The sequence below is a fragment of the Lycium barbarum genome, chromosome 10 (genome assembly GCF_019175385.1).
Source record: "Lycium barbarum isolate Lr01 chromosome 10, ASM1917538v2, whole genome shotgun sequence".
Taxonomy (NCBI): domain Eukaryota; kingdom Viridiplantae; phylum Streptophyta; class Magnoliopsida; order Solanales; family Solanaceae; genus Lycium; species Lycium barbarum.
In genome coordinates, this window is record NC_083346.1 from 27,924,291 (window position 1) to 27,938,948 (window position 14,658).

General features: G+C 32.5%; 2 protein-coding genes across 3 annotated transcripts; one reads left to right on the plus strand and one right to left on the minus strand.

Annotated features, from left to right (window-relative positions):
- Window positions 1–3,994: 3,994 nt before the first annotated feature.
- LOC132612877 (uncharacterized) lies at window positions 3,995–4,505 on the minus strand. Its single transcript, XM_060326954.1, has one exon. It carries the CDS (start codon window positions 4,487–4,489, stop codon window positions 3,995–3,997), a length of 495 nt encoding a protein of 164 aa, XP_060182937.1. The 5' UTR covers window positions 4,490–4,505.
- Window positions 4,506–6,933: 2,428 nt separating this feature from the next.
- Window positions 6,934–14,585, plus strand: LOC132614436 (type I inositol polyphosphate 5-phosphatase 5). 2 transcript variants are annotated; one of them, XM_060328890.1, is made up of 10 exons: window positions 6,934–7,386; window positions 8,063–8,170; window positions 8,259–8,316; window positions 9,509–9,596; window positions 9,688–9,792; window positions 9,872–10,388; window positions 11,010–11,203; window positions 11,965–12,073; window positions 13,543–13,691; window positions 14,325–14,585. In XM_060328890.1, exons 1-10 carry the CDS (start codon window positions 7,228–7,230, stop codon window positions 14,557–14,559), a joined length of 1,722 nt encoding a protein of 573 aa, XP_060184873.1. In that variant the 5' UTR covers window positions 6,934–7,227; the 3' UTR covers window positions 14,560–14,585. The 2 variants fall into 2 exon arrangements, with proteins under 2 accessions (XP_060184873.1, XP_060184872.1); XM_060328889.1 differs by having other exon boundaries at window positions 6,935–7,386; window positions 8,063–8,147; window positions 8,245–8,316.
- The last annotated feature ends 73 nt before the right edge of the window (window positions 14,586–14,658 follow it).

Sequence of the window (14,658 nt, forward strand, 5' to 3'; positions counted from 1 at the left end):
GAAATTGAATGGGATAAAAGGTGTTTTTTTTTTAAAATTGGCTCAGCCAAACCGGCTTGCGGCTATTTGTCCGCATAGAACTCGAAAAAATACCTAAAATAAAAAAAAAATAGCATAAATCAGACGTCCGAGCGCAAAGTTATGACCATCTAAAGTTTGACCACTTTACAACTAGCTTTTCTCCCTATATTTTTTAGAATTATATTTATATTCAAAATAAAGTTATGTCGTGATTAAAAAATAACACGCTTAAATCAAAACCTTAAAAAATAAAACACTTAAACCTTAAACAAAACTTACTTCGGGTATCTTTTCAACCCCTAAAACGACGATCCGAACGTTTACGTATCCTTGATGTATTGAGCCTGCATTATAGTACGCAGAAAAACATATCAGGCTCTATATAAAATATTGACGTTTCAGAGTCTTGACACACGACTAATCGTTGGTCAAAGTATGAAAAAAACACTAAGTGCTGCAAAGAAAAGATTTATTAAAATAAGATGTTGCGATCTTTTTATGGAAAAAAACACTAAGTGTTCCTTAAGTGTGTTAAAAGATTCTTATAGTATTAGAAGATAAATTAATACTCCCTTCGTTCACTTTTACTTGTCCAAAACTTTACACATTCCTTAAGAAATAATAAATGAAATGCATAATTTATCACGATATTCATTTAATTGATGTAAATTTTTAATGGACTTGAAAATGATTTAAAATGAGTAATTACTACTATGGGTAAAATAGGGGAAAAAATTATCTTCTCTTAATATGCTAAAAGTGATAAGTAAAAGTGAAAATGTAATTTTATAATACTGGACAAGTAAAAGTGAACGGAGGAGTATTATAAATATTTTAAAAGATGAAAACTTTTGCATAGTTTTTTAAATGGATACACAGTTGGATGTTGGATTAGTTAAGTAAATTCATAGCCTGCATAGCGCACTAAAATAGTGCGTTATGTAATTTAGTTTTTTTTTCTTCTAAAAAAAATTCGGGTAACGGATTTTAACAGGGGACGTTAACTTACTTTTATATAACGCATAAAAAAGTTACGTTAAAGGTACTTTCGTACCACTTTTTTTTCTTGGGGTATTTTGGTTCATCTCTTCTTTTTTTGGATCATTTAGGTTCTGGACTCCTCCGTCTCCGTGAACTGCTTTAGCGCAGTAAATTACTGCGCTAAAGGTACTTTTGTCACTTTTTTTTTGTTGGGGTATTTTGGTTCCACGTGATTTTTTTTGGGGCATTTTGGTTCCGGACTCCTTCATTGTTGCATATGATTTGTGCATCATGCTACATATTGTGATAATTTACCACATATATTGTATAACGTGGACTGATCCACGTTATACAAAATTATTTGTATAACGTGGATCAGTCCACGTTATACTATTTTTTTTAATTTTTTTTTTTGGTTGTGGTCTGACAATTGGAAAAAAAATTGGGGTATAACGTTGGTCCCTCCACGTTATACCCCTTTTGGTATATAGTGGAAGGCAGCCCCTTTTTGGTTTATATCGTGTATTTTTGTGCCCTTTAGGCTCCGGATCACTGGTTGAAGCATCACGGGTTGTGTTAGAGCCCGTTTGGATTGGCTTACAGCTTAAAGTTGTTTGCAGCTTATAAGCTGAAAAAAATAAGTTGGGGTAGTCCAACTTATTTTTTTTGGCTTATAAGCTGTTTTCAGCTTATAAGCTGCTTTAGATAAACTAAGTCAAATGAGTCCAATTATTTTTTTGAGCTTATTTTAAGCATAAAATGACTTTAAGCTGGCCAGCCAAACACTCAAAAAAGCTAAAAACAGCTTATAAGCCAACTTATAAGCCAATCCAAACGGGCTCTTAGTCTCTTTGGCCGCTTAAAATCAAGTTTGAAAGAAACCTTCAGATGTCTTTTCTGAAGAATATATGCAAGATATTTTTGACTTTGCAATCGAATTAATTCATCTTCTCGTAAAAAGAAATGTAAAACCGGGAGAACAAAGAAAAAGAGAACACGAATAATTAATCTATTTGAACTTTGGTAATAGACGATCTCTCACTTTCTCATATAGAATTAGTGATAATGAAATATGCAATTGGCAAAGTGTGAAAGTAAGATAAGCTTATACTATACATATGTACAAAGTTTGATGTATTCCTCTAACCTTCCTTATCCAGCCTGACCACCCCACCTAGTCCCAGGAAGCAAAAGAAAGAAATTTATAATATAGTGGCATATGTGTTAAGTTACACAATACAATATGCAATAATAATGAAACGCTAACACAAATCTTTATATGTATTATAAGTACCAGTCTTTAAATGCATCAATAAACAATAGATTGTCGTACAAATCACTTTTGGGAGAGATTTTGTGTGAGTGCCTAGTCTCAATTTTAATAGTCTGTTTGACCAAGTTTCTAAAAATAACTTATTTTAAAAAATACTTTTTTCAAAAGTACTTTTCAAAAAAGTATTTTTTGGCTAAAAGCAGTTTGTGTTTGGCCAATTAATTTGAAAAGTACTTTTGAGCAGCAATTAGTGTTTGACCAAACTTTTAAAAACTACTTCTATGTGTATTTTTCTCAAAAGTACTTTTCAAAAAAGTGTTTTTGGGCAAAAACTATTTTTTTTAGCTTCTGAAAAACTGCTTCTGCTACTCCCCAAAAGTACTTATTTTCTCCTAAAAGCTTGGTCAAACACCTCGCTTTTTTTAAAATAAGTACACTACTAAAAAAAGGGGCATTTTCGACCAAAAAATTTCGACCACAATTTTGGTCGGAAAAAAATCGACCACAGGTGGTCGAAATTTGCAGAATTTAATTTTTATTAAACTTTTTATAGGATTTCGACCACACTGGGTCGATTTTTTAACTGGAAAAGTGAATTTCGACCACGTGTGGTCGAAATTAATTTTTGTACAAATAATAAATGGGAAAAAATATTTTATACATAATTAAATTATATAAATATAAAACAATTAATTTTTTTAAAAAAAAAAACTAATTTCGACTACAAGTGGTCTAAATAATTAAGTCAAATTTGGTCAAATATGACTTAATTATTTTCGACCACATGTGGTCGAAAATTCAAACAGATTTAGACCCCATCGGGTCACTTTCTTTTTACTTTTCTCCTTCTCTTTCTCTCTCCTTAATTCCTCCTCCCTCTCCTCTCTACGCACCTCACCACCTCACCTCCTTATCGCTCAACGCCGCACGCCACCGCCGTTTCCGACCAGCAGTCGAAAATCCCAACCAGACGCTACCGCCGTTTTCGACAAGCTCAGGTTTTTTTTTGTTTTTCAATCTTATGAACACAAACCCCAAATTGAACTAGTTCTCAAGCATGTATTTCAATACCATGTTGTTAGTTGCATTACCTTCTATATTTAATAGATTTGATAACCTTTTTTTAAATCCCAGTAGTTGTTCTAGGGTTTATATCATGTTATTTTTTTAGGGTTTTGAATTGAAATTGAATGAAATATTGAAATTAAATTGGTCTGGATGTCACCTTTATAAAACATAGATTGTTTAACTATGATGAATTCGGATGCCTTATATTGGCGTTAGGCATAATGAATAAGAGGTTCATCACATCACCGGCTATGTTGGGGGGGCGGGGGTAGGGGTTAATGGACCTGAATTGAACAGAACGAATATAGCAAGTTTCATTAGTTGACTTTAATTAGTTGGGGACTGAGAAGTAGTTGATCCAAGTTGATGCGGGTGTGTTGTGTTTAAAGCTTTTAGCTTGATTGGTACAACGGTTTTAATTTTGTAGTTTCTAAATTTTGCTATTTATAATTGCAGGCGATAACAACTGCATTTTTGTCAGCGGTCAGTGATATAGCGTCTCAGAAGATTACTGGCATTAAGAGACTTCAAATTAGACGCCTTTCTTCTGAAAGTGGTACTGTTTTCATAGCTTCCTTTTAAACATGCTTGTGCGCTTCTTTTTCCCCCCTTTCCTTTTTTTGTGTGTGTTGTGGAAATCTAAAAGCTTTGTCACATGTGTTCAATTTTCTTAACTTCATTGTGGGAGAAACTCTGTCTACAATTATTCATTCTTGAATCTGAACTGAAATTATGACTCCCATTTGTGAGCAAAAACGTATCCTGCTTAACTGCAACAACCTTCTTGTTCCTCTTCACCATAGAATTTTTCCATCTGGAATTGCCATTTCTTTTTGGTACTAAAGCAAGATCTAATTCTTCATTATGTCCCCAGTTCCTTACATAATTCGATAAACGCCTTTTTGTTCGTTTAATCACTTGAAGAAATCTGGACATGGAATTTGGAATGGTTCCTCTTTCTTTCTTGGCAAGTTTGAGAATTTCTAACCTGTGTTTGCCAATGGAAATGCCTATGCTTTGAAGAAATTCGTGATTGAAGTAAACGATATCTTCATGTTCGAGCTCATTATGAGCAAAAGCTAGGCCATATTCATAAACAAGAGAGGGCTCTAGCCCTGTTTTGCAAAGCCAAGAAAACCAGTCCATGGATTTTGTTTGTTTGGCTCTGATTTTAGGTGTGTGCTTGAATGGAAAATGAAGGGGTTCTAGAAATATTTATAATGAAGCTGTATATGAAGACACTATATTGTAGGGAATAAAAGTTTAAAAGGCTTAAAGAGATGAGTGAATGTTGATTGCTGAGATATTGAACTTTCACTTTTTATTCAGTGTGTATCTTTGCTTAACTAGGTGGTAGTTGAAACTTGAGAGTGACTAAAAGAAAAAGAGAGGGTAGGCACAAATTGTGTGCCCCGGCCGCCTAGTAGTCAATGAAGCAGGTTGAAAATCGTAAAGTCTTTATTAAAATTTCTGCGGAGGGAGAAATACTAGGTTATTTCTTCTCATATGTTCAAGTCTTGGTAGAAGATAATAAGTAGGCATTTGGCCATAAGAATTATTCACTTTATTCCGGAATTTGTTTTTCACTTTTCAGCGTTTTTCATGCCTGTGCGCTTCTTTTTCCCCCCTTTACTTTTTTTCACTTTTCAATTTTCTGTAGACTGTTCTGAAATTAATTCACTCAAGAGAAAACTTCTAGTATATTTCGGCATAATTTGATCATAAAAGCTTGATGACTTCTTTTGCCACGCTTAATGTTGATGGTCTGATGAACCCTTTGCCGGTTTTGGAGAGTTTGATTTAAGTATATTGATGTTGAATATTGAAAAATAAGAATCTTATAACCTCTGCAAATAAATTTTTGTTGAAATGATTTGATTATCAGCTGCAAAGGCTTACTACAGTTGTAGTGTTATGACAAGACTTCTAAAATGACACTTAGTATCAGAATCATGTATGCTTCGAATATATTCCTTTGCTTAGCATATATAAGTTGCTTTCTGGAATTGTTATTGGTTGCTAACATAGTTACATGCAGCTTTTTGGCTTTGCCTATCTTGGACCATTCAGGCATTTTTTTCACTTATTGCTGGACAAACTTTTCAAGGGGAAGAAAGACACAACAACTGTTGCAAAAAGGTAAACAGAAATCCTTCTTCTTTGGATAATTTATAATAAGTATCTGGAAAAGAAGTTCCATATTCATCTTGTAGTCACTTATCACATCCTTTCTTTTTTCCTGTTAATAGATTATTTTCATGAAAGCATAGATGTTGCTGATGATGGCGCAGTTGATCCTAAGGTGTATGAAGCTATGAAGCATCAAGTTGCTCAGCTGACAAGAACACTTAATTCCTCGCAGGCTAGGATGTTGGGTATGCAAGCCCAAATTAATAGTTTATGATGGATATGTTTAAATGGATATGTATATTATCTTTAAGGGTTTGAATGTAGTTTTAGTTCGAATTAGAAGTATTTTTAAGTTTATAATGTTTAAGTGTTTGAATGATGTTTAAGTGTTTGAATGTAGTTTATGATGTTTAAGTGTTTGAATGTAGTTTTAATTTTAAGTACTTTGAGGTTGAATTTGATTGTTTATAAGTGTTTGAATGGACAATGTTTAAGTGTTCAAGTGTTTGAACATTGTTTATGGTTGTTGTGTTGCATTGTTGATGAATTGGATGCCTGTTTTGGTTGATGAATTTGACTATTTGGAAATTGGCAGGTGGGCTGCCAAAAGCAGGCAAATGCTGGAAAAAATATTCCAGATTTTCGACCACAGGTGGTCGAAAATTAGCCCAGATATTTCACAATTTCGACCACATGAGGTCGAAATTGTACCCAGAAAAATTCAATTTCGACCACATGTGGTCGAAATTTAGCAAGATTCTTGCCAGATTTCGATCACATGTGGTCGAAATTCTGGGCCCAATTTACAATTTCGACCACATGTAGTCGAAATTGAATTTTTATTTTCTTTTTATATTTAAATATAAATAATGTTTTCGACCACACGTAGTCGAAAAAGTTAAATATAATTTAATATAAAAATAATTTTTTCGACCACATGTGGTCGAAAACAATTTTCCCTTAATTTCGGTAGAATGTGATTTCGACCACACGTGGTCGAATTTTTTTTTCGACCAAGCTGTTATCGACCTACACGTGTGGTCGAAAAATTGGTCGAAATAAAGGCTTTTTCGACCTCGTGTGATCGAAATTTTTGGTCAAAAATTCCTGTTTTTTTAGTAGTGGTACTTATTGATAAAATAAGTACTTTTGAGGGAAAAATAAGCTTGACCAAACAGGCTATAAGTCCAATTCCCTATTCAGAGGGGCCCTAAATAAAATAAAATAATTTAGGGGGAGAGATTTGGATACTGAACTGTCATCAGGGGGCAACCACTAACAAATACTAATCCTATTGATGTTAACGGCTTAGTCACCATTTGCCCCAAAATCTCCGAAAGATTTGGCGGCAAACTCTCATCCCATTGAACATGTTTTTTTTTTTTTTTTTTTGTTCCAAAAGTGAAAAAAAAAGAAAGATAAACAAGATGAAACCCTAAAATAATAAAAAGGCATTTAATTGTATTTAGGCAATAATATTAACAATTATAGAAACAAATTAAAATTAAAGGAAATAAAAAGTCAAACACAAAGCACATAACAAAAAGAGCACAGAAATTTAGGTAGACAAGAAAAAAATCAAGAAAGTTTTTTGGATTTTTCTTTGTTGTTCTTTGCATTGGCAGATTATTATTTTAATTAAACGTAACTAATTAGTAGCTGTTTATCTATAAGATTTGACCCCAATTTTGGAAGTGGATTTAATTTAATCGAACGTAACGTTATAATTTGAATTGAAGTGATCAAATGCATGAATGTCGTCACCAACAAGGCGTTGTAAATCTGATGATAGCATCCACCTGATTAAGGCGGCCGCCGCCATCAACACCACCGTTAGCGGCGGCGTTAGCACTTCTCCGGCCACCTCTACAGCCACCACCCCTGACAATTCTATCAAGGGTGAAAAGAAAAAGGTACAATTAATTTGTTCGTATCCTAATATTTTGTTGTCTTATTTTTCTTGCAATCCTATATCGATTACATTTCTTTTGAGTCGAGGATCTATCGGAAACAGCCTCTCTACTCTAAAAAGGTAGGGATAAGATATGCGTACGACCAGCGGTGGAACCAGGTGGTGGCTAGGGGGTTCTCTTGGTGAAAATTATTCTATATATATATCCCTATCTTTTTAGAGTAGAGAGGTTGTTTCCGATAGACCCTCGGCTCAAAAGATATGCGTACGACCAGCGGCGGAACCAGGTGGTGGCTAGGGGGTTCTCTTGGTGAAATTATTCTATATATACATACATATATATATATATATATATATATATATATATATATATAAGGTTAAAATTATTTTTTATGTACAAATAGTAGATGTTGAACCACCTTAATTAGCTTCTTCGTTGTTTTACTCTTTTATATTTTTGAACCCATTAGTGAAAATTCTGATCCGCCACTGCGTAAAATTTATCCTCCCCAGACCCCACTTATGAAATTAACTGGCTATGTTGTTGTTGGTGAAACGAAGAAGGTGTATTAAATTGGTTTACAATAAGTTATGTTTCTTTTTTATTTTCTTGATTTGTGGGTAAAATAGAGTTTTGAATATTTTGTTTTTTTTGTTTTTATGATGATGAATAAAAGGCTGTCATCCCAAAGCTCAATAATTCCAAAAGCAGTAGAAAAAGTTTTGGAGAGCATCTAAGACAATCAGATAACAATGATCAAGGTTGGGTTTACCATTATAATCTTGTCAATATTTTATTTTGGAATAAAATGTATTTTTTCTTTGATCTTTTATTTTTTGTTGGTTGTTTTGGGAGCAGAATTGGATTGGAAGATATCAACGAGAAAAGCTTTTCTTGAAACGTCTTCTACAGTGAAGAGAAGTTTCTCAGGTATCATCACCAGCATGACTTCTTTTTAAATATATTTTTTAGTGCAAGCGTATTAATTAAATTTTATGATGTTTTCAAGTGGATGATGGAATTGTATTCTTTAAATCTATCCATTGTATTATGTTCATGTTATAGTGACATATCTAGTGAAGTTTTATATTTGTGCTTTTGATGAGTCATTTATATATTAATTGAATCGGTGTGATTCTACAAGTCTTTGTTTAATCTTCGTCGTATGTGAGGCAAACAAAATATTATCCTAGAAAGTTTTTAAATCCGAATCTGTATTATGGTACTACTTTTTCAACTTCTTCGTCACCTTCTCCCATCATTTCGACATTCGATCAAGGTTATCATGATCAAGCTAAGTTGAGGTGCATTTAGTCTTGCTTATGTAGTCATTTGACTCCAAGCCTATACAACACAGGTTCACGATAAATACTTGTTTGTATCGGTAAGAGCGGATCCAAAATTTAAGCTCTATGGTTCAATCATAAGATTATCAGCATTGAATCCATTATATTTTTAAATTATGAATTCAAACCTACTATTTTTTACTATTTTAATAGACTTTTATATATAAATTTATAATCCGCATCGAAAATATTGTGTTTAGATGAACCCGGTATCATACGTTGCATCCGTTGTGCATCGGGTGTTTGCACCAAACCATGCACTTTAACCTTAGCAGTTTGTTAAAAGTAAATACATATCACTTAACTATGATTGAGCAAGAAATGTATGTATATAAAACATGTGTCTTGCATTCATTAATTTGGTATCCTATCATGAGGAAAGAAAAAGTATATTAGTGTATAATGTTAAGAAATTTATAGTTTAAATCTGAGTTAGTGATAGAAACTGTGTAATGTGTGTTAGCCACGTACACCATCAAGCCAAAGACTTAAGAATCTTCTCTAAAATCTGCTTAACTTCTGGTATAGTATTTTGGTAGCTCACCTAACTGAAGACTAAAATGTATTTGATTATTGCTAATGCTATTTATTTTCATTATACAGTTGTAAAATAAAAATAATGTAGAAGTAGTTTTTCTACTGTAGAATTCACCCGTGAGGGCTTTGTCCATTGAAAAAAAAAAATACTATACATAATATTCCTATAGTCTCAAACTCAAGATTGGAAGCAAATCCAAACCACACAACCATGGCACTAATTTCTTATCTACTCTCAGCAAGGCATAATAGTGCACGGATTGAAGGCCTAAATCTTTCGAGTTTTGATCATTCAACGCAACCTGCTACTATAATTAAAAGTATTAGGTAAGAATTCATATCACGTCAAGTAAATATATATTAAACTTCTTAAGAGTTTAATTAATTAACTAGGACATATGTGATTGGAAAATTTTAGGGTTTTTGCCGGGACATGGAATGTAGGAGGAAAGACTCCACATCATGGACTTAATCTTGAAGATTTTTTGCAAGTGGAAGGTTCTGCAGACATATATGTATTGGGGTATGATAAATTCAACATACATTACTGGTAATTTTTTCTTACAAGATTTGACATAAAATTGGTTTTTATATATTTTCAGGTTTCAAGAAATTGTACCCTTAAATGCAGGAAATGTATTAGTGAGTGAAGATAGTGAACCAGCAGCAAGATGGCTAGCCCTCATAAGCCATTCACTTAATAAATCATATCATGATTCAGTCACTGATTCAAGCTCCCATAATTCAAAACATTCAAAAGACTCATCAAAATCCAACTCCTTATTCCATAAACATTCTCTTAAAGTCGCTAACAAGAGTTTAAGGGCAAATAGTACCGTTCTCAAGACATGTAATTGTCCTTCAACGAGGCGTTTGAGAAAGCTTAGTGAACATTTTTATCCTCCCGTGACACATTGTCGCGATTCCAGCGAAGAAGACTTACAGTCGATTGCAGAATTTCCTTCTTCTAATTATGGTTTGAGTTATCATCTTATATCGAGCAAGCAAATGGTGGGAATTTTCCTTTCAGTTTGGGCACGAAAAGAGTTAGCACAACATATTGGTCATCTCAGAATATCTTCTCTTGGAAGAGGTATCATGGGTTGTCTTGGAAATAAGGTTTGTTCGAGATATTTTTTAATATTTGACTATTCTCCTTTTTAAATAGAAAATGAATGTGGTAGCAGGTTTAGTATACTTCATTATTCAAAATGATAGAAAAGAGATAATGTGTTATCAAGATTGCTTGTTAAGAAGCACATTTCATGGAGGAAAGAGCTTACGCGGACTCAGTAATTTTTGCACATACCATAATCAATGTCGGAGTTAGGAATTTTCTAAACAAGAAGAAATTCTTATGCCAAAGGAGATTCAATAACTTATATGAGCGATACATAGTATAATTTTTCCCTCTACCTTCACCCCTACCCAATATATGTATTAAAAACTAGATATTTATAAGTATTTGACTGTGAATAGTATTATTATTATTATTATTATTATTATTATTATTATTATTATTATTATTATTATTATTATTATTATTGTAACTTAAGGTTGTTGTAGGAACCTAGAAACTTCAAATCATGGATTTGCATCTATCTAATAAAATGAGAATTTGGGGCATAAATTGATTTCATCATTGAATATTGAAATTTCAATTTTGGTGTATCTGATTTTTATTTACTTTAATGGAACATGAGGGTTAGTGATTTATATATTACATACTATTATATGCAGGGGTGTATAGCAATAAGCATGTCAGTGCACCGGACGAGCTTTTGCTTTGTGTGCAGTCACTTAGCTTCTGGGGAGAAAGAAGGAGATGAGCTAAGAAGAAATGCTGATGTTGCTGAGATTCTCAAAACCATACAATTTCCCAGAATTTGTAGGAATCCTGACACTGGAATGGCAGAAAAAATTAGTGATCACGAGTAAGTCTTTTTTTTTTTTTCCATTATCTAGCACTGGTCGTTAATTTCAATCAATATACTTTGTTTTTGTTATATATAACTATAAGCTAGAGAATTACTAGTTTATTTGGTTGGTATGCTATATCAGAGGTGGATGGAGCTTTTTTCCAATGAGTTCAATTGAATATAGCTAGTACTTTCAACGAATAACATAAATATTGTGAAATTTGATTGAAAGTTTTACTCTCGTTGGTCCAAAATAAGTGTTGGTTAATGTTTTGGCAGCCATTAAAAATTATGTAATAACATTAATCATTAGATTATTTTACGGAATTACTCTTTGTATCTCCTACAAGAACCATTTATCTCTTCATAGACGTTTTAGATAATTTTTTGGAGCAATAAAATCTGGAAAAAGATAGTTAATGCCTAATTTGTTTATTAAAGTGGTATTTATTTTGAACCAAAATAATTTAGTTAACATGACACTTATTTGGACAAGTGAAAGTAATAAATATTAATTTTTGAATCCATAATTTCAAAAGTATTACAAGTTCAATAATAAGTTCTTTAAAAATTGAACCAATTGAATTTAAATCTTGAATCCGCTTATAAATAATACTCTACAATCACGTTTCGTACCTTGATGACATCCTAACACTATAAGTAGATGCAAACATCAATTCAGATTATGACATTTTATTTACCTCTTTTTACTTGGCCCTTCTGTCACACATTTCTATGCAAGTTAATATTAATCATGTAGACTTAACAAATTTCAGCCGTCTGATATGGCTTGGAGACTTGAACTACCGAGTGTCTTTGAGCTATGAAGATACAAGGCTTTTGTTAGCGGATAATGACTGGGACTCTCTTCTGGAAAAGGATCAGGTTTGGTGGTTTTTTTTTTCTTTATCTTTTTATTTATTTATTTATTGGCGGGGTGTTTATTGATTGGGAAAAGTAAAAAAGAAAGTGATATTTGTTTTTCTGATTAACATGAAGTCAACGTGACACCTAGTACAGATTGAAAATAATGTTTGGCCTACAAAATCTTTGGGTGTCAACGTGACTGAATTGATTAGGTCATGAAGATCTAGGAGTCAAATAGTTTAATCCTTATTAGAGGCTATGAAGGAGGTGAGATCAGAAGGAATTTATTAGTTGCTGTTAATATTAAGCTTTTAATTAATGTTCTATGATTAATAACAAGATAATGAATATATTTAGTTTGTGTCCTAAGATTGATATTTAATTGTTGTGTATTCAATTAAAACTTAGAGGTAATTTTTTTGTGTGACCTGATTATGTAGCTCTTAGCTGTACTTCAGTAAAAAATAATTAAAGTCTAAAACTATTTTTGAACCCCTCCCTTCTGATCTGACTGAAAAAATGATGAAACAGACAGTGAAAAGGACAAATATCTACTAAGAAACATGATCGTGTCATCGGTTTGGTAAAACACTTCGTCTTTACTTTTTATTTTTATTTCTTTGTTGTATGGCGTCCTTCTAATCTCATTTAGCTACTCTACAGGATACAAACTTTTCAGAATGTAAAATAAACCAAAAAAAAAAAAGAAAACCAGTTAGCTCATTTCTTTTGATAGTTGAATCAACAACGATGGAGGAGTGCTTGTCTGTAGAAGTCAAATATACGTGTGAAATAATTAATCTGAAAATAATATATAAGAGATTTTTGTAGGATCATTATCTTCCATATATCACGAGACTAGTGCCCTTTTTTTGCAAAAATAAATAGTGGCATTATTTTTTTTTCAAAACGTAGCAGTATTTTTCTTTCAAAATGTAGCATATATGTTGCATCAACGCTCTTTCAAAACATAGCATATACACTGTTTCCGTGCTCTTTCAAAACGTAGCATATATACTGTATAAAAATTGTGCTACAATTTAAGAATACGTGTTTTTTTTAAAATCAATTATCGCCACAAGAGGGCTGATTTTATAGAATTAAAATGCAGAAGGATTTAGGAACACGTGTATTGTGCTATAAAAATTTAAAATATAGTTACGTTTTGTAATTAATTAAAAATACCACTATAAAGTATAATTAATTATGGAGCATAATCAGTTGCATTACCTGATTTTATTCAAATTGCAAAAGGGTTAATATTGAATCATTTCCTCAAAGAAAAAGGGGAACTTCTTTCAATATTAGTTTGAAAGTGAGTGCAATACTATCTCAATGATTAAGCACAAGAACGTATTCACTATACAACAATAGTGTTTCTGTTTTTTTTTTCTTCATTTAACGCTTAGTTTTATCTAATGTATCCAAAGTCCTTGATATTTAATTTATTGCCAATAAAAAAGTTAATATATTTATGTTGATGACAGTTGAATGTGGAGAGAGAAGCAGGAAGAGTGTTTAATGGGTGGAATGAAGGAAAGATCTTCTTTGCCCCAACGTACAAATATTCTCATAATTCAGATTCCTATGCTGGAGAGACAACCAAGTCTAAGAAGAAACGACGAACCCCTGCGTGGTCTCTCTCTTTACCCTTTTTTTTTTTTTCTTTTTTTAAATAAAAGCCCAAACATACTCCTCCACTACATAAAATATCGTTATTTTATCTGCCGTTATACATTAGGAGCATTCATACTTTTATTAGAAAATCGTTCTTGAATTTGACATATCCTTAACAAAGATCTAGCATGAATTTGGTGGATTTAACATGTCAAAATACTTCGAAAAAAAGATCTGATTATGATTTAAAAGTATTCTCATTATACGAAACGATTTACTAAAGGCAAAGGTGTAAATGACCAAAATGTATAAGATATTTGTGTGATAGAACTGTATGGGGGCATTTTTCCCACCATTTCCCCTTTTCAGAAAAAAAAAATATTCGCGATATAGGTGGATTGAGTAATCTAACTCACACATATTGTGCGAGAAACTTCAACAATGCATTATTAGCCTCGGTGGTTTTCCGTCTTCTTTAACCTTGCACATAATGTTAATTTTTCTTTTTCTTTTTCCACAAATCGTCCAATAGGGTAGGGAGAGGGACGTTACACTTTGTTTAACAATTGATGTACTATTTCCAACTGCGACTGATTTACAGTGTACTGAAACAAGTATATTTTGAACCTTACATGTATTGTACCAATTTCAGGTGTGATAGAATATTATGGCGAGGCGCTGGCATTGAACAATTATCTTATATTCGAGGGGAATCAAGATTTTCGGATCATAGACCAGTTTGTTCTGTATTTGCAGTAGATGTGGAGGTGGACGCAGAGGTAGTGAAGAAGAATAACTCCAAGTTTAGAAAAGGTTTTTCTTGCACTGCTACTAGAATGGAGTATGACGATTTTATACCCCAAAGACACAGCTCTTATGATTATTGAAAATTTGAAATACAAACTCTATCTAACTTTAAAAATCTTCTAGTGTAACTTGAGGGACAAAGGTGGATTCCCCTTTTATCTCTTAAGTTACACTACCTT

What these genes read in the sequence shown, in the direction of transcription:
- LOC132614436 (XM_060328890.1), top strand. Translation starts at nt 7,228, where the DNA reads ATGTCGTCACCAACAAGGCGTTGTAAATCTGATGATAGCATCCACCTG. An exon ending in AGTGAAGAGAAGTTTCTCAG is followed by an intron (nt 8,317 to 9,508) that starts GTATCATCACCA and finishes ATCTACTCTCAG; the next exon opens with CAAGGCATAATAGTGCACGG. An exon ending in GCAGACATATATGTATTGGG is followed by an intron (nt 9,793 to 9,871) that starts GTATGATAAATT and finishes ATATATTTTCAG; the next exon opens with GTTTCAAGAAATTGTACCCT.
- LOC132612877 (XM_060326954.1), bottom strand. Translation starts at nt 4,489, where the DNA reads ATGGACTGGTTTTCTTGGCTTTGCAAAACAGGGCTAGAGCCCTCTCTT.